At 29.0% G+C, this 27,863-nt stretch overlaps 1 protein-coding gene across 1 annotated transcript in view; it reads left to right on the top strand.

Moving 5' to 3' along the window:
• The window catches only part of LOC100201848 (ribonuclease H1), a 48,936-nt gene that overhangs the window by 17,581 nt on the left and 3,492 nt on the right, over positions 1–27,863 (top strand). Inside the window, exons 5-8 of the mRNA XM_065813498.1 lie at positions 3,164–3,221; positions 3,335–3,419; positions 3,965–4,089; positions 12,938–13,027. Of these exons, the coding sequence (XP_065669570.1) occupies positions 3,164–3,221; positions 3,335–3,419; positions 3,965–4,089; positions 12,938–13,021 (352 nt within the window). The 3' untranslated portion in view covers positions 13,022–13,027. The remainder of the gene's footprint in view (positions 1–3,163; positions 3,222–3,334; positions 3,420–3,964; positions 4,090–12,937; positions 13,028–27,863) is intronic.

Genomic DNA, 27,863 nt, shown 5'->3' with positions numbered 1-27,863 from the left:
AGTGTAAAGCAACTTAACATATAAGCTAGATGTTCGCAACTTAACATAGAGTGTAAAGCAACTTAACATATAAGCTAGATGTTCGCAACTTAACATAGAGTGTAAAGCAACTTAACATATAAGCTAGATGTTCGCAACTTAACATAGAGTGTAAAGCAACTTAACATATAAGCTAGATGTTCGTAACATAGATCAATTATATAACAAGAAAAAAAGCTAGCATATTGAGTACTTTTATGATACAGCTATATTTTTATTCATTTGTTTTTATTCCTTGCATTTATAATTCCATTGATTTAAAAAGTCCCCTGGGCAACCTGTAAAATAGATTCTGACATTAACTCTTTTAATTAGAGATATATCAATTTTATTTTGTTCGGATAACACATTTTAATTTGGACTTACAGGACTAAACAAACTTGGCTGGTGAAAGTAAGTGGTAGCTAAAGCTCTCCTAATACTATATAACCAATTACCAGACAGGGCAAAAGTTTAGCCCGGGTGAGCGGGTTAAATCTTAGCCGGGGCTGACTTTCGCTTATGTAATAAGCCCCTTAGAAGATCGCTCAGAATGAAACAAGTTGAATAATTACAATGAAACATTTATAAAATAGAAAAATATTCCTGCTATAAATATAACCCAGCCAAAATTTATTTTAATTGAATTTTATTTGTATCTAAAAAATGTCAAACTTATTTACTTTTTTAAATGTTAGAATGCAATGACTTTTTTTTTTTAATTTAAACTTCCCCCTTTATTCGAATCGTCCAATCTTTTTTATTTTTAAGTTGGTAGGAATGTCATTAACATTTGCGCCAAATTACATGTCAAACTCATAATTATTTTTTTTTGTTTACGCTTGTTTCTGAAGTACCAAAAGTGCATTCGGCGATTTTTACGATGTCTAATTTTGTTGAGCAAAGAAGTGCTATTAAATTTTGTTTGCGGAATGATATTTCTGTTGCTGAAACGTATCGAATGTTGCAAAAGGCTTTCGGTGAAGAGACTATGTCTCAAAAAAATGTTTACAAGTGGTACAAAGACTTCAAAGAAGGCCGAGAACGTGTTGATGACTTGGAACGCTCCGGACGACCATTGACTTCGATTGATGATCGCCACATCAACAAAATCAAAGAATTGGTGCTTGCAAATCGTCGGTTAACCATTCGAGACCTTGTTGACATGGTTGGAATATCATTTGGGTCGGTGCAAGCGATTTTGAAGGATCATTTGGGCCTCAGAAGACTCAAATCACGTTTGGTGCCGAAATTTCTCAATTTCTTTGAAAAAGAGCGTCGCGTTAAAACGTGTGAAGCAATGCTTTCTGATTATCAAGACGTCTACAAACAAATTATTACTGGCGATGAGACTTGGGTCTACACATACGACCCTGAAACAATCGACCAATTGAGTGAATACCGTGAAAAAGGCAAGCCGAGACCGAAGCAACCAAGTCAAAGTCGCTCAAAAATCAAGGTCATGTTGACTGTTTTCTTTGATTATTGTGGTGTCGTGCACTACGAATTCCTTCCAACTGGCCAAACTGTCAACAAGGAATATTATTTAAACGTTATGCGACGTTTGCGTGAAGCTATTTGCAAAAACAGACCGGAATTATGGGCCAATAACTCTTGGATTTTGCACCACGATAATGCGCCTTCGCACACAGCACTGGTTCTTCGTGAGTTTTTCGCCAAAAACTCTACCCATGTTGCTCCACAACCACCGTATTCGTCCGACTTAGCACCGTGTGACTTCTGGCTGTTCCCAAAGCTCAAGAGACCACTCCGGGGAAATCGTTTTGAGTCCATTGAAGAGATCCAACGTGAATCAGCACGCGCATTGAAGGCTATCCCTACCGAGGACTTATCGGCATGCTTCGAAGACTGGAAAAAACGTTGGCAAAAGTGCATTGGGGCCAGGGGGGGAATATTCTGAGGGGGACGATACAGATTTGGAAGAATAAATAAAGATTTTTCATTTTATAAAAAAATTCACCTTACTTTTTGTTCACAGGAGTATATATATATATATATATATATATATATATATATATATATATATATATATATATATGTATGTGTATATATACATGTATTTATGTATGGGAGTTTCTAGAAAATAAACTGTTAAAGTGCATGGAAACTGTTGACAGAAAACTTGAAAAATTGTAGGTTGTATGAGTCAGGAAAATATGAAGATAGGAGAGAGTTCCAAAGCATTGAAGTGAAAGTAAAAAAGCCAGAATAATAAAAATTTTTATAGCTTGAAAGGACAGAAACAGTAAACGGATGTGAATTAGCATATCAGCGTTTTTATATATTTTTTATATTGGTAGTATTTTAATGATAAAGAAACATGCAAGCAGAGTTTTAAGTTGAGATGTTGGTTTTAATTTAAATTGCCTTAAAAACAGTTAATAAGGTTATTAGTTAATTTTAAAATATAATGTACTGTTATGCATATTTAGTGAGCATATTTAAAAAAAAAATTTTATTTGCTTGACTGTATCTTGTTTTCCTGCCTACTGGTTCCAATTTTTGAAAATTCTAGAGAACACTTTGACCTCTCTAACTATTGCCTAATCTGTCTTTTCTTGATTTTTATGTATTAGAGCTATTGCACTCGACATTTTAAAAGCTTGTGATAAAGTTTGGCATGCTGTTTTTTTTTCCATAAGAATACTTCATATGGTATATCTAATAAATTTGAAGGCCAACTCTATTCTTCATTTCTAGGTACCTCAAGGTTATATCCTTGGTCCTGTAAAAAGTTTTCTCTTTTCAATGGCTTGGAACAGGCAGCCAATTTTGAATCTGATTGCTCTTCTGTAACAGCTTAGTGCTTGCATTGTCTTGTGAATTTCAACTCCAACAAAACTCAGTTATTTACTGTAAACAACTATCGTAATACTGTAGATATTCCTATATTATTAAATAATAACTCTCTCACCAAGTCCTCTACTTTACGTCTTCTTGGATTATCATCATTCACTACTGACCTCTCATAGAAACCATAATACGTTGCAAAGTTAACATCTGCTAAGGTTGCTTCTTTTTCTTACCCCTAAAAAATTACTGAAAGTTAATCAACAAATTATTTTTCTTTAAATAGTTTGTGATTCATTTTGAAATGTGTGTAAATAGTTTGTGATTCATTTAGAAATGTAAGTGAATATCTTGATGTTGAACAACCAACAAATCAAAAAGCTGAACTTGTTGTAAGATTTTAGATTTATTGTTATATTCATAAAAATATAGAAAAGTATTAAAAATAAATATAAATTTATGATTAATACTATTCTGTATTTTTATGAATGTTGTATTAATTTAGGCTGCATGTCGCGCGTTAGAAACTGCTATTGAAATGAACCTACCTGAAGTTGAATTAAGAACAGACAGCATGTACACCATCAAAGGTATTTTATATTGTTATTTCTATACAGTCAATCAAATTCAAAAGTTTAAATCAGAGCTTGCTAGCTTACAATAGTTGTTAAAGTTTCATAGCTTAAAAATGTTTAAACATTTTGAATGGTAATGTTCTATGAAGGTACAAGTTTTATTATATCAATATATGTCATTAGTAAATAAAAACAACTGTAGTTAACAACCATAATAGATCAAATTTACAATTAATAAAAACTCATCAAAATATTCTTAATAAGGTTTTGCAATTTACTTTTAAAACTGGAGTATTAATTTAACAATATGTGAAATCTTTAGTGATCTTTAGTGCTTTTATAAATTGTTTTGTCAGTTTAAGATGAATTTAAGAACACATCAATTTTTATTAATTTTAAAGTTTAAAATATTCTTATATTATAATAAGATATTCTTATATTATATTATATAATAAATATTCTTATATTATAATAAGATATTCAAAAATTAATTTGGAAGATGAGTTTTTTATTGGACAAAATATTTTAAGAATAAAATATGAAACCTTAATTCTTTAAAGCTATGACAGAATGGATTCAAAATTGGGAATCTAATGGTTGGAAAAACTCATCAGGTGGTAATGTTGTTAACAAAGAAGAAATGTTACGACTTCGTGAGTTGTGTTCAAAGATTAGCGTTACTTGGGTATTATTTTTTTTTTATCAATTTTTTCTTATACTCAGCTATTGTGAGTATATTATTTGGTTAGTGTTTTGACCAACTCCATATAAAATTAATTAATTAAAATATCAATTTGTTCTTAATTATATGCTTAATTTGTAAATAAAAGTTAAATAAAATCAAAAGTTTTTTTTATTTTAAAGTGTAGTAAAGGCTGTGGTGTTTTAATTATTTTTATTAACTAATTTTAAAGTTTGTATTGTTTTTAAGCAAAATTGATTTATAATAAAATTTTTACGGTTTTGTTGAAATAAGGTTTTTATATAATTTACATTTGGCTTCTTTAGTAGTTTCATAAGTCATATATTTTTATTACAAAATGAATGCCCTTTCTGGTGTTAACTTGTTTTGCCAACCACTACTAAAAAGATTACCATTCAAGTTTATATCGCAGTTTTCCTTCTTTTAGAAAATTTACCTTCATTGTGACTAAAGAGCCCTGCCTACCTAGTATGGAATCATTTTAACATCATGAATAGGACCCAGATACTGTTCAGTATTAAAACACCAAGGTTGTTGCATGTATTTTTTGTAAAGGGACCCCCAAGTGTCAAGACAAATTGTGTTATATTAAAGAAAATGTTTAAAAAAAGCGTTTAGGCTGAATTTTTTTGATTATAACTAAATAATACATGCATATCAATAAAACAAAAGTTATTGTTTTAGTCAAAGCTTTCCTTCTTTATTTTTTCTTGGTTCTTGGAGTCTTTATAATATATGCCGCAATCTGCAGGCTGCATAATTAATTTCACTTGGGTTTAATTCATAACAGTTTCAGTATATGACATCATCGTGTGTTTTTTTCTTTTTATAAGATATTGAAGTTTTTTTTTTTGCCACAATCCACAATGGGCCAGAATTCACTTTTACTGAACAAAACTAATAATTTGTCATATAAAAAAGGTTTAAGAACCATTTTTTACTGTTTAATTTTAATTTTTTGTTGCTATGAATACCTAAATTGCTTAGCAACCACATATTAACCTTAACAAATATAAATGGAAAAAAAAAACTGGAAAAAGTAATAACTTTATTGAATTACTCCCATAATTACCACATTGATTATTTTTATACTACAAATGTAGTGGTACTATGGATTTTTTATTTGGTTGATAGTGACACCTGAATGCCTGGCAATGGTTCATTTTGCATAGTTACTAGCTTAAGTAACTTTTCTTAAAGCATCAATGTTATAAACTAGATTAATATTAATTAATATTAACTAATATTAATAAGTCTAATTAAAAATTATTTCATGCATTTAAAAATTTTAACACATTTCCAATTACTAATTTTAAGCAGTTCTTTATGCAGTTCCAGGGATTTTATATTAAATTACTTCATAATCCATATAGAAAGTTAAAACCTAGAGTTTAAACCTTTTTGTTTATATAATAATATAAGAATTTTTTGAACCAAAACTCATATATTCTGATCAGTATAAAACAGCTTTAGCTTCTTTTTCTTTACCATCTTGGTGCAAACTACAACCTGATGCAAACAATAGTTCTTAAGATGAATATGATGCAACTAATGGCGTCTTCTTTTCTTTGTTTTATGAATTTTATGAAAATCAATATTTTTCATGTTTTAACTATTGAAAATATAAATTTCATTTACAAAATGTTATAAATAGGTATTTTAAGATGTATTAATAGTTTAAAAGTATAAAAATTTTGAAACACTAATCTAGTCTTGCTGAGACCCAATTATTACATAACCATTTAGAATAAAAAACATTTAACATTTTCGCCACATAAAATTGGATACATCATTTAACTTGTAAAAATTATTATTAGAGACCAGGCGGACATCTGCGGATTGTAAACCAAATTTGTATTGATAATATGCATATTGAACAATGTATTTCAAGTCTCAAATTACTGGACCACTTTGGACCGTAATAGTATTTGACTATATAAGGGAAATTTTAACTTAAAAAAGTACTTTAAATACGTCGTCATTTGAAATCATTTTATTTGGCATAACTTATGTGCTAAATAGTGTTGTATTAACTCATTTGAAAGATAATACTTGATTTTATTAAATTATGCAATAAAAAGAGAGGTTTTAAAATTAACATCTATTTCATGCTTATTATTAACACAAATAATATTTTCAAATTAAAAAATTTGGAAAATGTTTTAAAAAAAGCTTTTTATTCTACAGCTAAGCATGCGTCATGATAATTATACGGCATACGGAAGTATACGACATGATAATTATACAAAATATGTACATTATATAAAAGCTGAATGTTTAAGATATAAAATGGTATATAATGTAATTTTAAAAATGTATTTTAAAAATTTTAAAATTTTAAATTTTAAAATTTTAAAATTTTAAAAATGTATTTTTTTTACTTTTATCCACCACCTGGCTAACTGTGCAATCAGCAAATCATATTTATTTTATAATTTTTTACTAAATCCCAAAAAAAATTTGTGATACAGTTAAAAATAAAATAATATATTTGGTTTTGAGATTTCATTAATGCAACTTGTTTTTAACAAGTAAATATAAATCTTTATCTTGATTTTTATATTAAAAAGTTAGCACACATCTTAACAAAATATATATTATTTGTCCGTGTAAGAATATATTATCAAATTTACTTTATAAACTTTGTATTATTTATTTTATCCACTTGAAGTTTTCAAAATTTTATTTTACTTACTTTTTAATTATAATTTGCACCTTTTTTATTTGCTCCCTATGTAAGTCCCTATTTAAGTCAGTTGGTATATGTACACTAACTACAACTACTTAAATAAACTAACTATATAAGCTATAATTAGCAACAATATAATGTAATGTAACTATAAATAAACAACAATAACAGTTAAAAAACATAAAATTAGTTTTAATAAAAGATTTAAAATTAAATAAAATAGTTTCTGATGAAGGATTCAGACCCGTTACCTAAACAACCACGCCTCAAAAGTAGAGCAATATAGCATCCACTGCACTACACGAACATAATGTCTAATAGGAAAAATTAATGTATTTAATCATATTTCATACACAATAAATAACGCTTATTTCAAAAAAATACTAAATAAGCAAATATATAAATTTATAGTTGGAAAGTTGACTATTTGTGTTAGAGATTGGTAAAAGCAAAGGTTGTGGGCCTTAATACCTGCAGATTCACTGACACTAGAGCCAAGCCATTCAGTGTGATGAGCATTAAAGTTACCAACAACAACAATAATGGCCAAAGGATAAAGAGAAAGGCTTGATCAATTTGATTGATCAAATTGCCATTTATCACATAATAACATCGAAAAGAGTGCAGTCTTGAGATGAAGGAGAAATATCGAAGAAAAAGAAAGGTGATAGAGTGAAGTGGTACTAAACAAAAGCACATAAAAGAATATTCTGTGGATTCAAACTCTTGACAAATTGGTGAGTTTATATGAATGTCAATGCCCAGGCCAAACCATCCTCTTTATGAATTGAAGGAAGATAATCATCAACACTACGATTACAAGATGAGACAGCTGAACTCAAATTAGTCTCACAAAGAGCAAGCATATCTGGTGAACTTTTCAAGTGATAATACTCAACAGAAGAAAAGTCACTTCAAAGACCATGAATATTAGTGAATGATTGATTTAGAGAACTTGTTGATTACAATGGTTTTTTGTGTTTTATAGTTTTTGGTACTTTAGTCATTCTTAGATTTGTTAAAGAACTTGACTTAAAGCACAGATAGTACTCAGTACACTATTCAATAGTCCAAGCAATTTGCTCATTACTATTAATAAACCCTAAGCCATTAAAAAAAGGACTCCAAATGTGGTCTCAATGCTTACTAAAAGTACAAACAGGGACGCTGATGATGTGTCCTTGTTTGCATGATTTTGTCAGCATATTATGTCCAAACAAGAGCTTTAGATGCTATAATTTTTATTGCATAAAGTTTTTATAACATTTAAAGGAACTTTTCTCTTTTTTATATATTTTCAAAACTTTTTTATTACCCCTAATTGTGAATCTAAAGAACATCATTTTTGAGTCTTTAGATCGATTCTGCACAACAACGTTAACTTAATTTTACTTAAAAATTTTTAAAATTTTTTTAACTAAAATTAATTTAACGCTAAAATTAATTTTTTAATCTACTATAGACCCTAGCTCTAATCGGTTCTAGCCCATATTAATTTAATATCATTGTCAAAATCAACGTTTCTATCAATTTTTACAAAAAGTATTAGAATTCTGAACAAGAAAGCGCTTATAATTAAGAAAAACTGCCAATTAACAATCAGAACAGATCATGTTATTAAACTACGATGTTCATTTCACTTAAAAACCATTTTAAAATCTTATTCAAATGTGAACAAGCAATTGTTATTTTGAGGAGATTTAAAAAAAAATCTTTGGTCTGGGTTTTTTCGTTACAAACATTTTTATTTTATGTTATGGCAAAATTTATCATTTTTATTTTTTTTGTCTTTTCATGATTCACAGACCGGATTAAATGAAAATGGTGTAGTCAGCAAAATATTATACAGCTATAATTGTTAAATATCGCCTTAACTACACTGAGTATGACAGGAATGTTTTGTGGACCACAAGCCTTATAAGAATTTAATTGAGAGATGACAATAGGTTAACCTGTTTAATTAGAATGGTAGAAAGAGAATGGCCATGAGATTCAAAAGTCAAATTAGAAGAAAAGTTCTTTGCAAATAGTTCTGCCTTATACTTGGTCAAGGTAAAAAGATTAGTCCTATGAATGAGAGATAGAATGTTAGCCCAACCCTTGTTGACACTGTTAAAGGTAAAAGTCTAATAGAGCCTAACTTTTGAGATAAGACATGGAATTTAGTGGACTAGGTATAATGGAGCTTAGCATAAGACAGCATTTTCTTACATCAATTTCTTTTAATAATAAACAGCCTTTAATTCTCAATAGAGTTATTTTTTGAAAAAAATGGTTAAGATTAGATATAGCAGCTGCACAAGAAGGTGAAAACCATGGAGAAGAATGGGGGTTGACTTGGATTTGACAAGAAAGAAAAAAAGCTTCCATTTCTGCCTGATTTCAGGAGGTTATGTAGGAGGCGCTTTTATTGGCTGAGAGAGAAAAGACATCAATCCAAGGGCTGTCACAGACAAAAATATATAAAGTAACTCACCGGTGAACCCTGCACCCTGCACCCTGCCAGAGGTTCAGACAGAATGCAAATATATATAAAGTAATTTACAGGTGAATGTACACCACATCAGATGTTCAGACATAACACATGCATACAGATGTATTAATTGAAGGTGTCATGTTTTTGCTTATGTAAATAATTTTCAAAGGGCAACAAATTTTTTTCATTTTTTAGTTCATGAAAAACTAAAATTTGAAAGAATTACTCCATAGTTATGTTGTGTATTTTCACACAATTTTATACAGTGAGCAAAAAAATTAATCATGCAGCCAATAGAAATTAATAAAAATGCATTTTTCTCAAAAAGTATAAACTTTTTTGAAAAACTAATTTCACCAAAAGATAGCGCTTAAAAAATACATTAAAAATCATATGTTTGAAAATAAAAAATTTGAATTTGTTATATTTAAAAAAATAAAGAACTAACTTTATTGAAAATTCCTGACAAAAAAATTAATCATGCAACAAGTAAGTTCGAATGGTAAGTATCAAAATTTATATTATATTTAATTATATTATTTATTTATATTAATTTAAACTATATATTTATATTAATAAACTTTCCAGCAATGACCAGCATTAAAAATATAAAATCTAAAAGAAGCTACACATCTCATTCGATCAGACTTTGTGCACGAGTAATTGCGTTATGGCAAGATGGCCAAAGCCGAAGATCAATAGCTAAAACGCTATGTATATCGCCTGCAACCGTTCAATCCATCGAGGAAAAGTTTCAAAAAGTTGGTAACCTCGAAAATCAACCTGGAAGAGTACGCAAACAAAAGACTACGGCGCATCAAGATCGATCTTTGATCAAAAGATTCGAAATTAATCCAAGATCTTCAACAACAGCAGCAGCAAAAGAGTTGGAGGAGAGTTTTGGATTGTCTCTCACACCGCAAACAATAAGAAATCGCTTGCATGAAGCCAATTTAAATGGACGAACACCACGCAACAAGCCGTATATAAGCCCGATCAATAGAAAGAAGCAGCTCGAATGGGCAATGGTAATATTATGGTCTGGGGATGTATGGCAGCGAGCGGAGTCGGGAAATTGGCGTTTATTGATCAGAGAATGGATCAATATTTATACAAATCAATTCTGCAAGATAATTTAAGTTCATCTGCAGAAATTGTCGGGTTGAAAGATAATTTTATCTTTCAACACGACAATGTTCCTAAGCATACAGCTCATTCGGTTGTCGAATATTTAAAAGTTTCAGGGTTCAAAATGCTCGAATGGGTTGCTCAAACACCAAACTTAAACCAAATCGAGCATCTTTGGGCTCACGTCGAAAAAAAATAAAAAGATCGTCGAATTTGTTGAAAGATAATTTTATCTTTCAACACGACAATGTTCCTAAGCATACCGCTCGTTCGGTCGTCGAATATTTAAAAATTTCAGGGTTCAAAATGCTTGAATGGGTTGCTCAATCACCAAACTTAAACCCAATCAAGCATCTTTGGACTCACGTCGAGAAAAAATTAAAAGATCGTCGAATTTCAAAGAAAGCCGATCTGAAAAACTAATTTCGAGTTTTTGGTCAGAAATCGGGTCAGATATTACCAGAAACTTGGTAAATTCAATGCGTAGACGTTGTTTAGCCGTCATTCAATCAAATGGTGGACCTACTATATTAGTTTTCTTTATTTTTAATTTAATTTAATTTTTTAAATTATGCATGTTTAATTTTTTGCCTTGGTTTTTTGATTTTTTATTTCTTTTGTAATTTTCCGTAACTTATATTATTATTTTGTAATTTTTTAGTTCCTTTTTTGATAAACTCATATATAAATTTTAATTATTTAATATAAAAATCATAAATTTTAACTTAATTTAGTTTAAATTCAGTTTTAAAAAGTTTTAACTATGATGCATGATTAATTTTTTTGCTAACTGTACATGCTTGTGGAATCTGCCATGCTTTTATACATGCTTTTGAATTGCCAATTCTGCAACTGGAAATATGTTTATTTGTGCAGTTTCTTAAATTTTTTTTATTTTCAGTATTAGTGGATAGTCCATTACACGATAAACACTTTAGATAATAAATGACATTCTTGCTATTACAAATAATGTGACTTAATGTTTTTTTTTTTATTATCAGATAAACCAAGTAAAAGGTTAGTTTCATTTAAAATTGGTTGACAGTTTCAATTGCTACATAAAGTAGTCACCAAAGGAAAAACTTGTATTGATTGCTTTAATTGGTGCTGGACCTTGTAATTTGCATTATGAAATGCTTTCTCTATTACATAATCAGGGTAATGACACTCTTTTAACCATATTTTTAGTTCTGCATAGTTTTTTGTAGCATAATCAGGCGTAAAAACAATTATTTTTTAGTAAGGTTATACGGTATTTTCTTTTTTTTTTTAATATTATTAATTTAATGTAGTTAATTTTCTAAACAAATCAGTTATCCTTGAAAACAATAAATACATTAAAACAGATATATTTTGCAAACAAACAAACACTCATGCCTAATTAAACTTCAACAGCATTGTCCGTATCATATAAAAAATTATTTATTTCAGATATAACAGGTTTCAAACAATTTCTTACATAATATTGACTAGTAATGGTGTCTCTTTTTTCAACATAATCCAAATGAACACCTGTTGTTTTGAATTTGTGGAACATGTTCTTTGGCTCAGACTTGTTGCATTTTACTATAGTTCTTGGGCTTTCACCTTGACCAGCATAAGCCAACTTGTGCCTAACTTGTCTTAATTAAAACCCATATCTTACCCCCTGTAAAAACACCACATAGTCCCATGGGCTGTTTCTGAATAGGGATAAATTTTCCTCACATGCCTGACTCCATCCTTACAATTTTGATTGGTTAGTTTGAGGGGTATCCAACTGGATGCTAGTTTTCTTTTTTTAAAAGGAATAATTTTATTGGTTGTAAAACATTTAATCAATATTAGGGCTTCAAGTATATCATGTGTTGCATGAGGGCTTCTTTAATAGATCTAGGGTGCCCTGAGCAGGGATTATCTTTGAGACTCTCTCACTATATTAAAATAGAGTAGCTCACTTGGTAATTATACCATATTTTGGTGCTTGGTCACCATGAAGTAATATCAGTTCATCAGGTTATGGCTTGTACTGAAACTCCGAATATAGCACAGATTTTAATATGTTTAATATTCAATTTTTTCTGTTTTAATTTTTTCATTAAAATGTGTTTAATAAAAATTAAACAATTTTTAATACACAATCAAGAAATTTCAGCAAGTGCTTAAAATATTCATAATTAAATACAGTTTAAATATATTTTTTTAATTATTCCCTGTTTTAAGGCAGCTTCATAGATGAAATTGAAAAAAAAATTATGTATTTTAAAGTCAGTATTTTAAAAATTAAAGTGTTAAATTTTATTAGAATAAATAGAAGTGCTTACTTAAATAAAACTGGAGCTTTTTTAAAAAAGCATCAAAGTCAGCAAAACAAGATAAACAGAAATGTTTTTCAAATTCAAACCAGTTTTATTTTAAACAATTTATTTTAGGTTATGGTTGTTCAAAAATCTTAAAAAGTCTTTTTGCTTGGTTAAAGTTTAAACTTTAAGATAATTGATAACTAATTGATAGACTATAATAAATTTATAACTATTTATAAGTTTTTTTTTCTTTAGGTACATATACCTGGTCATATGGGTGTATATGGAAATGAACAAGCAGACCAGTTGGCTAATCAAGGTGCACAAAAAAGAATTTAAAAATCTGTAAGGAAGATATTTACATTTTAATATCTGAAACAATAACTTCCCAATTTGATTAATTAGGCTTGATAAAACAAGAGAACCAAAAAAAATTTAAAAAATTAAATAGTTTTTTTTTTTCTTTAAATGATAAACTGCCTGCCCTAACCAAATCCTCAGTCGATGTAGCAACACTTTGTTGCGAGTCAGGCTATTAGGTAGTCGATGTAGTAACACTCCCTTGAAGCAGCAAGCTATAAGATAGTCGATGTAGCACTCCGCGCATGTTTAAAACACATACACACACATACACACACACACACAACTTTAATTGCGTGTTTAGATAAGTACTGTGGCGTCACACTGAAATTATCTGCTGCCTAGATTAAATTATATATGTGTGTGTGTATATATATAAATATATACACACATATATAATTTAAATTCCAGGGTGACACGTGTGTTAGTCAATGAATCATATGTGTGTGTGTGTGTGTGTGTGTACACAATTTCTTTATCTAAGTTATTGTAGTACAAGTTTATAAATATGATTTTATGTAAATAACTTCGATCTGATTTTAAGTACTTATGCAGGGTGTTAGAAATATTTATCAAAATTATATCAGTTATAATTTTGATAAATATTTTAAAATTATAACTGATATTTTTTAAATATAATCCAAAAGCAAGAGAAAACAACTAAAAAAATTTATATTGCCTAAAATAATTTAAATAGATCTTATTTTGATTGGTTCACAGGCATGATTTCTCAATGTGCAAATGTAGCTCTAATGAAACCATCTGTTATCTTTTCCAAATACCAATTGAGAAGATCTTGTGACTTCTTGGACACATTTTTCAATAGCTTGCCCATGAACATAAAAACAGACATCAGAGTATAATTGTATTTTAAAAGTTCATTCTTTGACAATAAACATGTAAGTAAAAGTTCACATACATCCTATCTCCAATTAATAAGATCAAAAAGTCAATCAGCATTTTCATTATGTATATGATATTTTCCACTTCTTACATTAGTGTTTCTGTATTCTGAATCTCCTCTTAATTTTAAAATTGTTTTAACTGCAAATTCTCTTTCTGTATAACAATACTTGAAGAACATATCACTATGAACATTCCATGGAGATGATAAAACATAGGGCATTGCATTATTGTCTTTAACTTTAAGTCTTTGATGACAAAGAAGCTTTGTTTGATGAGTATATGGTTAGACCCTTCAGTCCACTTACACTTAACCTAAATGGCTCATAAACTACAACAATGAACTCCACCAGAAGTTGAAGATCATATGTTTTTTCAACTGAATTGGGTCGTATTCGCATCTTGCATGCGAATACGACCCAATTTCTTTGCCTTTAAGATTTTCCAGAAAAACCTCAGTGTTAATTGCATGGGTAATTTCATAAAGATCTTTTGATCGTCTGATAGCGATTTTACAACTTCAGAGTCAAGTTCTATCATTGCATTAGCAAATTCAATTTTCATTATGCTTTCTTTGAAGCTAGTAACCTTACTTAAAAATTTTCCAATAGAACCAAGAAAGTTATTTTTCGAGCTGCAGCTCTGTTAGATACCCCATACCTAATAGCTGCTTGAGAAACCCTTGTATTATTTAAGTAATTTTTTTTCAATCCGAAGTCAGCTTTTTTTGAATTATTTGCATTTTCATTTCTAATGTCCAAATCATCTATTTTTGTTTGAAATTTTACTGCTAAAGGAGAAAACAAATGCTCAAATTATGTTAGTTAATTTTAATAAAACAGTTATACTATATTTTTCAATTCACAGTTTTAACAAAAATTGACAAAAATATTTGTGATATTTTAGCATCTGCCTATATCCTCACTATTTGTTCCAAGTACTTTAGAGTCTGTTCTTTTCTACCCAAATATCTTGTTAACCAATATGTCTCTGATACATCAACTAATCCTATTTGTAAAAAACTTTTGTTACCAAATTTATTTCTTTGAGCTTGTAGGAAAATTAGTTATTGCAAAGGTATCTTTGCTACTTTTGAACATGCAAGTCACATGGATTTTAAAAAGACAACCGTTGCATTTACTTTCATTACAGCATAAGATTTTGCACTTAAATTTTGTCAAGTCAAATAACTCATTAAGTTTGTCTGTAAACATATTTTTTTTTTTTATAGTTCTCAATTTTCCAATATCTTTTGCAATGTTCCATTTAACGACAAGTTTATCAACTGCATATTTTTCTGAGACCAACAGTATTGTAGAATTTGCTAACATCCAAATACTTTTTATTTTAATAAATGTTTGTATACACATACATCTTGTACTCAAATGTGTAACTGATCTATCACGCAACAAAATTCCATCTCTCAGCGTAGGCAGCTCTAAAAAACAAAGTTCAATTTACCCATTACCCAATTATGCAATTTAGGGCATTTTAATACTGTTTGAGCTTGAGTAGCCATTAATTGTAATAAAATTGATATTATGTTTGTTTAAAAATATTGGTAGCTTTTTGTAGTTTTATATATATATGTTTTGTAAAATCCATAATGGAAGACATCTTTTCTTATATCTACTGTATTTGTTTGGCCTTTAAGTAAAGTTGCACCAAAATGTTATGTTTTATTTTTATGTCTATATTATGTCAAACTGTTTTTTAATGATTGCGTTCCCATAAGCTTTTTTAAAAAAAGGCAAAAAATGCTATTTTAATGAGTTCTTAGCAAAATTAGCATTTTTCAAATGCTCTTAGCCCCACTAGATAAATTTTTTAAGAAAAAAAAAGGTTGCGTTTCTTCTTATATCCTAATACACAAAAATTATTGCACAAGCTCCCATATCCAAAATTTAAAAAGTACAACCTATCCTAATGGACATTCTTTTGAAACTTCTTCTGGTAAGGGTTTTATAAAATTGTGTTTAACTCTTATTAATAAAAATTATAAAACTCCTCATTCATCTATTCTTTCATGTCAGATAAATGAATTATAAATAATGTTAGAAAGTAAAGTTAAAACAGCAGTACTTGCAGAAATGTAAGGATGTAAATGTTCCATTGCTTTTGATCATTGTAAAACTGCAAATAGTAGCAATTATTTAGTTTTAACGAATCATTATATAACTCTAACAAAATAGAAGTTAAAAAAATTTTTCCTAATTGTAGTTAATCTTGAAGATATCAATGTGAATCATACATCTCAAAAAACTGCAAAGTTCAAACATTGAAATAGAGAACATGCTATTTGTTACCACAGACACAATACATGCATGTTGAATATTCAACAGCAAATTAAAAACCTTATTAGTTTGGTAAACAAAATTGCAGGATTTTTTATGGCAGTTTCTCTGTAGGTATTAAATGTTTGAAAAAGCATCAACTTAAACAAGGACTTTGGGAATCATTTCTACCACTTGATATTGTAAGCAGGTTAAACAATACATTTGAACTTTTGAATTGGTCATGTGAAAAGTGTGCGGCAATTTCAAAGACTCTTACAGAATGCACTTTAAATGGAAGATGCGCAAAAAATCTTCCTCAAGCTTTATTGTTGGCAATAAAAGATATTCTAAAAAAGTGTATTCCATTCTTAAAACCAGTTTTGGATGCAACACTGATACCACTTTGGCTATTAGTTTGGTTAAATCTTGCATTTATAATTTAGAAGTTTGAATCAATAAATTGTAGCCTTAATAGCACCTTTAAAAACTTTCACATATTTTCACATCATTTCACATGTTTTCACATACATGCATCTGCAGTTTAATTTAAATATTACGCTACTTATCTTAACATGGTTTTTTCTGGCTTTGAACCTTGGGTCTAAACCCATAGTTCAAAGCCATTATGCACACTGAAAATGAGCTTTTAATTGTGAAAAACCATCTAATTGAAATCTCAGTTGATTTTAAACTATGCCAAACATTTTCTTATGTAAATTCTATAAATGAAAAAAAACATTGAAAACATACCAGTAAATTTACTTCACACTATGTTTGATCAAGTTCAGGAAAAAGAATCTGAAAAATAGACTTTCCCAACAAGTAATGATAATTGCCAAATAGGATGATTATGTTGTTCTGGTTGGTTATTCCCATGATCATATGATGGTTATATTGTTTTGGTTGGTTATTACCATGATGATTATGTTGTTTGGGTTGGTTGTAAAAATTTATAAGCAATTTAGAAATGCTAATGTCTTTTAACATCTGAGGCCAAACGGTCCGCGTTGCTACATCTGTCAGAGATCTTGCTTTTTACTCTAAACTACTCTTTACTACAGTTTTATAATTTTTAACATTATTTTTATTTTTCATTATTTTTATGTTATAAGTTTATAATAATGCATATATTTTCCAACCTGCAAAAATAATTTTTTTTTATGGTGCTCTCCTTGGTGATAGCCAGACATCTGACAACCTTAGTAATAATGCATTTATTTGCCATTATTTTCATTTAATTCATAATTATGCTAAATTGTATAAATCATTAAAAAAAAAGAAATCATGATATCATTCTTTACTTAAAACATCTTAAAGAAACAAAAAAATATTAGGTCATATAAAGATTTTTAGTTGCGCAACATTAAATTTTAATACTTATTAATATAAGTTAATATTTATGTGACTGAAATTAATATTTATGTGACTAAAATTATTATTTATGTGACTAAAATTATTATTTATGTGACTAAAATGTGCTCAAACATGCACTACAAAAAAGCCTTTATAAAATTTACTTATTTTCTGAAGTATTAAATGTGATTTCTCAATCATTGCAAAACAATATTTTAATGCAACTTTAATGGAATGACCAGGGTAACAAATGCACATTTTTTGTTGCCTAAAACTAGATTAAAAATGTCATTTTATGGAAACCTTTGCTTTAATATCTTTTTTTCAAATAGTTTACTTGAAAAATGTCAGTTATTAATAAGATAATAAAAGTTACTAATGATATGTGATAATAATATGTGATAATAATAGTAAATAAAATGATATATGATAATAATAGTAAATAAAACTGCTTTCTAAAATAAAAATTTGACACAAAGAGAAATGTCAATAAGATATTTATTTGTAAAAAATATCTGAAATTTTTTGTTTTCAAGCTCAACTAAAGCTGTAAAGAAAATTTTCCTTGTAACAGGGGTGGCTGTTTAGATGCTAGATAGGCTACAATGTTATTGAATTTTTAAAGTAATTAGTATATATATTCTGTAAATTTAAAAATTAATATTATATTATTTTTTATTTAACATACCTATATATTAATTGTATTTTTAATTTTTGTATTTAAATTTCTTTTTTGATTTTATTTTTTTAACTTTACAGTTATAAAAACAAATATTGTTTAAATTTTTTTTTCTTTTTTTTTTTTCTTAACATCTTTATTTCCAACAAGGTTGCAAGCAACCACTTTTAGAGTTAGAAGTTACCGGAAGAGATAAGATGAAATTTATAGAGCAAGATAACGATTGACAGACGACTTGAAAGATTTCAAATCATATGAATCAGGAAAATAAGACGAAGGAAGCGAATTCCAAGAACTGATGTTCAAGGGAAAAAAAAGACAAATATTTTTTTAGAGCACTTAGGAACAGTCACAGTAAAAGGATGAGTTTTAATTGAATGACGAGTAATACGATAATGAATTTTAGTTGATGGCACAAGAGACGCTAGCTCTTTAGATCAGTGCCCATTATAATATTTATATAGAAGTGAAAGAGAAGCAACATTACGATGATGTGATAATGGTTGGAGGTTGGCTGCAAGAGCAGGTTTAGCTGTGTTTACAATGCGTTTTTGCACCTTGTCTAAAAGAAAACTTTAGCTGATGCTAATTTTGCAATGGATTTGATACATGGTTTCCAAGAAAGATCGGAAGTAAGAGTTAATCCTAGAAGATGAAGAGTAGATGACTCATCGAGTACATTACCGTTCATAAATATAGGAATATCTAGATTATTGCGATAATGATTAGCTGAAAAAAATTGAGTTCAATTTGAGTTAAAGGTCACCAGCCACTGAGAGCCCATTGCTGTAGCAGGAGTGAGATCCTTTTCAAGCTCAAATCCCCCCTCTAAGCAATTAGAGAGTGTTGGCTTCTTATTAAGACAAGTATAAAAGGTAGTAACATCAGTGAACAGTGCCATGTTAGATGTGAGAATTTCCAGAAGATCGTTAATATAAATTAAAAAGAGTATAAGGCCAAGGATAGAACCTTAAGGAACCGCTGAAGTTACAGGATATTAAGAAGAGTGCCTCATCAAAGACAACTTTTATACTATGATTAGTAAGGAAGGGCTCGATAATCTTAAAGATGTTGCCTGATACACCATAAGAGGAAAACTTATGGAGAAGACCTAGCATGCCAAACTTTATCAAAGGCTTTAGAAATGTTGAGAGCGATAGACTAAGCCTCTCCACCTTCATCTAATGCATGATAAAACCTATCAGTTATTACCGCTGACAAATCAGTAGTAAAACAAGAAGATCAAAATCCATATTGATTTTCAGAAAGTAAGTTATTAGATTTAAGATGTGAGATTATTATTTGTTAATTAAAGACTCAAAAACCTTGTTAATGATAGGAAAAAGAGAGGACGGTAGTTAGACAAATCAGATCGCTCTCAAGAGTGTTTGAAAATAGGGATGCCGCTTTCCAGCAGGCTGGAAAACAAGATTTTGATAACCACTTGTTAAACAGTTTTTAAAGTATAGAGTACAGTTCCAGAGAAAACTTCTGCAAGACTGTTACAGATATGTTGTCCGGACCACAAGCTGTAGAAGAGTCTATGCAGGAAATCACTTCAGATACAGAAGCTGGAATGACATGAATTTCAAGGAATTAATAAACCTGTTTGTCGGCTACATCAGTAGAATGCAACTAGTGGAATCAAGGAATGATATTGATAAAAAGTTATTAGCAAACAATTCAGCTTTGTCTTTAAGTGAGGTGACAAAATCTGAACCATACAAGAGAGGTGGAATAACAGATTTGCCCCAATTATAGCTACTGTTAAAGATTCTCCAGAAATTACAAGAGCCTAATTTTTGACATAAAATATGAGATTTCGTGACCTGAGAATAGCAGGCTTTGGCGTTAGAACTTTTTACAATGGTTTCTTGCAATAGTAAACAGATGTCTGAATTCTTGAGAATTGTTCTACCAGCCTGAATACAAGAAGTTACGTAAGAAGCACATTTGTCAGCAGGAAGGCGAAGGATTTCTACCCAAGGGCCATCACAAAAACAATCACGGAAAGAGTCCCGGTCAGCTTTAAGGTAGTTGTAAGATGTACAATGATAGGAGGGTTTTGATAATAAAGAAGAATGAGATAATAGTTCTAGAGAAATCAAATCGTGATCAAAAGCACCTCAAGGTGAATGTGAAGAAACTGAGCAATGACTTGGATCAGAAACAAAACATAAGTTGAGTAAAGATGGTAATTGATTTGGATTGTCTGGAAAGCGAGTTGGAAAGTTGACTATTTGAGTTAGAGATTAAGAAAGGCAAAAATTGTGGATCTTAATGCCTGCAGAGTCACAGAGCCAAGCCATTCAGTGTGATGAGCATTAAAGTCACCTACAACAATGATATTGGCTGAAGGATAAAGAGAGAGGGCTTGATGAACAACAAAGTTTTTGATTAATGAAACTCGCTCGGACAGCAACCATTATAGTGTTAGTAAAAAAGAGATGAAATCTTACAATGATAGGAAGGTAATTCCTATCATTGTAAGGCTGGTAATTACGAATTATGCTTGGCAACCAGAGCAGGTCTAACAACATTTACAATTCAAATTTAAATTCCATGCAAAAACAAACAAGAGACTAATAGACGTAGAAAAGGAAATCATGAGTAAGAAAACAGATAGCACAATAATGAAACCTTAGCAGGTGCTTACTTCGCAATAAATTATATATGTGGTTTCCATTAGAGGACAGTAGTAAAAAATAATCTAAGAAGATATAAAATAGAGGAATCTAGTAAGAATGTAGAGTAAGAGTGTTTCCATCAATATAAGATTATGAACAATATTGCAATTATTTTTTTTAAAAGTCGTTGTAAGCCCCAAGCTTGAAATGCGGTCAAAATAATGATAGGTTGCCTGTAAGCAATCAAAAAGTGATTAGTTTTTGTCTTAACTGTAGTATATTAATGTCTAACTAGCAAATATAATTTAAGAAATGATACAGGGTAGAACTTTGTGGTACCCCTGAAGTTACCAGAAATAACCAGAATATTGTTTATCAAAGACAACTTTAATACTGTAGTAAGAAAAGAAAAACATAGAATAGTTTTTAAGTGTAGTATTAAACTCATTTTTTAAATTCTTAATCATAAAATCATTTTAAAAAATCTCCTAGATACAATATAAGAAGAGAGTTCATGCAGCATAAAGGAGAAGGGGGCTCATTAGGACACTTTTTGAAAAAAGTACCACAGCTTTTGTACTGTTTGACAAATTGTTGAAATTTTTACAGAAAAAGATAATATAGTTATTAATTCTTTTAAAAAAAAGTGAAGCCCAGCTAGTTCAAATAAATTATAGTTGTTTTTATTTTCTTAAAACGAAGCTACTCCTTGTCCAAAACTACCCCACAAGTTTTAGACAGCATTGGGGCAGTTTAGAAAAAATAATAAAAAGACAAGAAATATTTCGTTTTTTTCATTAAGCAGTAATTTTAAACAATAATAAGTAATTTTAGTAATTATAAACAACACTAGAATTAATAGAATTATTACCAAAAACAGAATTATTTATATAAAGATCTTAAGCCATTAAATAATTTTCTTATATATTATGTTTAAAGAAAAATGATAACACTATTCAATCGCTTATCGATTTCATAAATAGAAAAAACTTTAAAAAATAACAAAATAAAGAGTGTGAATGTAAAATGGATTGAGATAATATTGAAAAAATAAAGTTCATAACATTCAACCAAGTTGGAAATAAAATAATTGGCAAAAATGTTTTCACTTTTTAATTTTTTATTATTTCTAAGCATTTTTATTCTGTAAGCCAATGTTCTTTTAGAGAACCCATATACACCTGCAGATTCTCTTTCATTGCTTTATTAAAAACATGTTTTACTGCAATTTAAATTTTTTTTTTTATGATTGCACACCATTTTTAAACTTTGTTTAAAAATGGTGTGCAATCATAAAAAAATGGTTAGAAATCTTTACTATATTTGGGTCATTATCTTTCCTATTAAAAATATCCATTAATTTAAATTGAATTGAAATTATACCTATAACTCATTCTTGAAATCCACAGTGCGCACTACTAAAAGTAAACAAAACAATTTAATATTCAAAATTAATTTCAAAATGATTCTTAAACCCGAATATTATTACTCTCTGAACACAAAAAAGTATAGTCAATTAGGGTTTCGGGAATAAATTTAAAAATTTCTATTTCTTGAGAATAAACTAAATTCAGAATATATAATGATGCTCCACTTCCAGGTTGAAAGAGTATCTGTCTGGAAGGTATTTGTTTAAAGCACATGAACTACGTCGAGGTTCCTTCCTATTCATGTGTACGATTTTTAATGCAGAACGATTGAAGGCATACGACAGAAAAATATACCATCAATTAGCAAACTGCTTTTCCCTGCACATTTTTATTCCTGGATTACATATATTTTTATTCCTGGATTATATAATATATTATGGCAATGTGCAGTAGTGAGCCATAACTTTTTAGGGGCCTAGGCTATTTTAAAACAGGAGTTTCTTTTAAAAATATGTTTTTCTATGAACCGAAACCTCAAAATCTGTGGGGCTCAAGGCCATAGCACTGGTAATGTAATTCCATAAGGAAATATAAAAATGTTTTTAAGTCTTTAAAAAAAAATTTTTTTTAATTTACCTACTGAGCACAATCCACATTTTTAGATAAATAACAGATTTAGATAATGCCATTTTCCAAATGTTATTTAAAGAAAATTTTTACTTTGATAATTATACCATTAAATTTCGGATGTTGGAATAAAACGTCACAACATACAATTCTATTGAGGTTAGAACCCGGCATTTTTAGACCCGACAAGTCCGAGTCGAGTCTAAGAATATTTATCGGGTCCGGGTTCGGGTCCGGATCCAATACGTCTTTTTAACTTGCAATTTAACAACAGCATAAAAGGATTTTTTGTTCTCACGCCGATTTTTAAAAATGGATTTGGTAGACGTTAATGTAAATAAAACAACTTTTAGACTGTTCAACGTCTAACGTAAATATATTATTCTATACTTTTATTATAATCTTAAACTACCAAATAAACTTGACATTACTTTTTTAAAAATAGTATATTTACATGCATTTTATAAAATGCATGTAAATATACTGGCAAAAATAAACTCAACTAAAATAAAGTACTTGTTAGTGTTTAATACAAAACAGAACAATTATTTTTACTTAAAAAATAAAACCTTAAAAAAACTAATGCATTTTATGAATTGTCGAATCTAGAACAAATTCTTATACAGAAATTGGATGCTACAGAAAATGTTTTATCGTTATTAACGTTTGATACAACTTTTCTAAATATACAGTTCTTTTTTTAGTTTTTGAAAATAATAAAAGTTCTTTTTTAATATCAGCTAATTTATTTCCGCAACTTAGCAAAATTGGACATTTTGCACTTTAAATATTTTATGTAGTTCTTCCTCCAGTGTTAATGGTAGTGTGTTTCCTGTAGTATTTTTGTTATTTTCAACTGAATGCCCTGTTCATGCGTGTTTTGCTGTTCTTCATCCTCACCAAATAATCTCTTCAGTAAATCTGTTGTAAAAAATTGTATTTTCTTTGAAGACATAGTACCATTTACAAGAGAATCTAATTGCTCTTCTACTTCTTGGTTTTTACGTCAATTTATTCGAGTTTTCATCTTCATTTATAGCTCTCTATTTAAATTACCATTGGATTTTTTTAATTTTCTTAACATAAAATCAATTGCTAATCGGGCTGTTGCAAGATTAGCATCGTCTCTGCTAAGAGCTTCAACAGTTAAATTAATTGGCTTTAGAGTATTTTCCAAACCATTTAATAATTCAATATTAATATTTTCTATTAAACGTTTACTTCCAATATCTTGCAGAGCTTCTTTAATGATATAAAATAATTTTAAAAATCTAGATATCATTTTGATGATTGAGTTCCAACGAGTTCTTACATCTAACACTAGCTGAAGTTCATTTCCTAAAACTATTTTGATCTTTTCTTGGAAAATATTATTTCTCACAGTAGAACTTTTAAAAAATTTAACAATTATACGAACACTTTTTATATTTTCTTCTACATTGCCTAAATTTGTTAATTCAACTTGTCCGTACTCTTCGACGTCATCGTCACTCTCGTCAGAATAATAATTTTCATTTTGATCATCATTAATATCATCTTGATCATGTTCATTTCTATCTCCATCAACGTAATTTTCCTTTTGCAAGGCTAAAATATTTTTCTTTTTATATAGTACATCACAAACAGCTAAGTGTATAGTGTGACTCAAACACAAATTATAGAGACTAGGAGATTCTCGTCCAAATTTTATCATTACACTTGCGCCAGTTGAACCAGCTATATGTTTCTTAAAATTAATATTATATGTGTTTAAATGTTGTTCTATATAAAGCATTCGCTTATATATAAAAACATTCGATTAGAAAAAGTTTAAGTTATGACGTTAATAACATAAACTTGAATGTTCTCAAAACATCAAAAAAGCTGTGGCCAAGTTCAACTTTAAGTTAGATTTACAAACCCTACTACTATATTTTTCTAGAAAAGGTAGAGATCCAGCTCGACCACGCACCGCTGCCTACGAAACAAGGCAAAACATTCAAACCGTGAGACTCGCCGAGCCTTAAACCGGGTATCGGATCCGGGTATTTACCCACAGACTCGCCGAGTCCGAGTCTGGGTACCCGGAACCGAAAAACCCTAAAAGCACCAACAAATACTTTTTAACAATACCAAACTATTGAGGCAGTTACTAGATTAGATCTAAAATAAATTCAAATAAGAAAAACAAAACTTTTGCAAAAAAACTTTACAATCCTTTAGAAATTTTTTTAAGGTAACTTGTTACACATTATGAATGACTGAAACAATAAAACAGGTAACACATGAATAACTAAAACAAAAAACATGACTCTTAAAACTTAAAAACTGCTTAAAACTTTAAAATTTTCGTACCAACCATCAACAGTATAATTTAAATAAAATAAGACTGAGTAATAAAATATAACTGACAGTTACTGCTAGGCATCAAGCTTTAGGCAACATCAATCAGTTTTATATATACATCACAACAGCAATATTACAAAACTATGCTATCAGTTTGTACTTTACTATTAGTAAAGTAATACTAAGACAAGCATATGTTTTTATAATATTAAAAAACATATGCTTATCTAATTAAATCTTATTATAAAAACATATGCTTATCTTGGTAAATTACAAACTGCTAGCATAGTTATGTAATATTGCTGTTGTGATGTATATATAACTTTTTTATTGAGATTTTTTTTTATATTTTATTACTATATAAAAATATATATATGTTTACAAATACAAAAATAACAGCAGCAATATTACTAAAAAATAAGCCAAGTATATGTTTTTATAATGTAACATAAAGAGAGAGAGAATTGTTTACTTTTTGCAAATTCATAAAGCTACAGATAAAGCAACAAATTACCTTCACTGAAGATAACCTCTTGTTTTATTACATATTAGCGTAAAGTAAATAATGCATTATAAAAGGTTAATAGCTTTCTGAATGGGTACAAGTTTATCCAATTTTGTGCTTTTGAGATATGGTTCTGAACAGAAATTTTGTTTAAGATGACTGCAGGTTATATTTATAAACATAAAAAAACATAAAGAATTTACTTCATAAGGCAACTTCTTGCAAATTTCATTTAATAAAACTCTGGGTAATGGCTTTAAAGCCATTCGTACATTATAACAAATGCCAGGCATTATAAATAAGGCACTTAACGAACTTTACAATACTAACTGCAAAATTCTTATGCAATTTGTCGGCTTGTTTATCAATTTTTTACAAGTTGCACAATTAATTTCTAGACTTTTTATACATAGATCCAGATAGGCGGATTGACCACTTGGTTTCATACTACTTTAGGCAAAAATTTAAAAATTTAAAAACTGTTAATTAAAGTGATTTAAATCCACACCTCGTACCGAGATTAGATTAGGCAAAACTTATTTCGCCTAATGCATGAAAAAGCCATTATACCTTATCATAGTTTGTAACACTCCCGCGCTTATCGTAGTTAATTTATTCGTCAGCAACGCCGCAACCATGAATAATAAAAAATGCTCAATGGAATTTTAAAATGTTAACTAAATTTTATCTTAATAGTAATTATAATATTTCTCCTTAGGCGGCTGCCTAATGAGCCGTACCCTAGATCCGCCCCCGCTACCACAACCCTGATTTTAGAATATATTCCACAAATTTTTTGTGAAAACTATGTCTTGTAATTAAATTTTTTATTTATATCATAGAACATATGCCTTTTACTAAAAAGGTAAAATATAAATTCTTTAAAGAATTTATATTTTACCTTTTTAGTAAAAAAAAACAGAAAAAAAAGAAGAAACTCCGGGGTTAGAATTTAACTTGAAACCGATGAGATGGAATAAAAGCTTCCATGCCTGTTTGAATCCAGGAGATGGATCGATTTTTGGCAGAGAGACGAATATCAGCCCTAAAAATAAAAAATTATGAAAAAAATGCCAGTCTGGTTTGAGGTAATAGTAAGAAGTGCGGTGATGTCTAAAGTGGTCTGAAAAATAAGTTAAAAGTTAATGAGATCATAGCTTGTTTCAAACCATCCAAAAAAGAACAAGGAGAAACTGAGCACAAGCTAGGGTCAGAGATAAGACATCAAAAAAGGTGATTTAAAAAAAAGTTAAGTGATTAAGTATTAAAGTGAAAGTAGTTAAACTAAAGTGTTCATCTTTAAGTTTGTAACATTAGCAAAAGTGTGCATTTGAACAAATTTTTTAATTACAGACTGATATCATCGCAAAGAAAATTAAAAAATAAACAACTAAAATTATTATCGTAATATCAAATAATGAAATTAATTATTATACATTTTTATTGGTAAAGGGTGTGAGATAGCTGAGATAGGTTAAGAGGAGCTAGGGTGAAATTTTTTTAACTTGGTTTAAATCATATGGTTGGTTAAACTAAATAATATGATGTTTTTTTATAACTTTGACTTAAAATTGTGTTGTTCTGCCTACTAAAACACAATTTTGCATGGTTTGTCGTGCAAAGTTTCATCCGTTTAACTGTATCTGTGCCTTCATGCTCAAAAAACTTTTATTCGTCTTTTTTTTTTCCGAACATCAATGCTTTCCCAGTTAATACAAGAAGTGTTTAATTTTGTAGTGAATTTGTTTTGTAGTGAACGATATGATTACGTGTCATTAGCAATAACATCGTAGGTACAAAGTTAGCCATATCTTAACAAAAAAAAAAGGTATTTAAAATTGTCAAGTGGAAGTTGAAGATGGCACATAAATAATATATATAAACCACCCCTACTGAGTGTTTAACTTGTTTAGTATACATGAAAAAAAATAAAATTACTCACTCCTAGTGTAATGTCATTTCTGGAACAAGTACCGACTTTTGGTGAATTCAAAATGGATTGTTTTCTTTTTACTTTTTTGTTGTTGTTTTTTTTTTGATATTTTTTGTTTACTTAACTTTTTGGACAAATGTGTTGTAATAAATTCTCCTAATTGTTATAAATGTTTGTCATATTGAATTCGCTATTTAAAATTTTGCATTTTTAATGCCAGATT

This window comes from Hydra vulgaris, chromosome 12 (assembly GCF_038396675.1).
Source record: "Hydra vulgaris chromosome 12, alternate assembly HydraT2T_AEP".
NCBI lineage: Eukaryota > Metazoa > Cnidaria > Hydrozoa > Anthoathecata > Hydridae > Hydra > Hydra vulgaris.
This window is presented reverse-complemented; position numbering and strand designations above follow the sequence as displayed.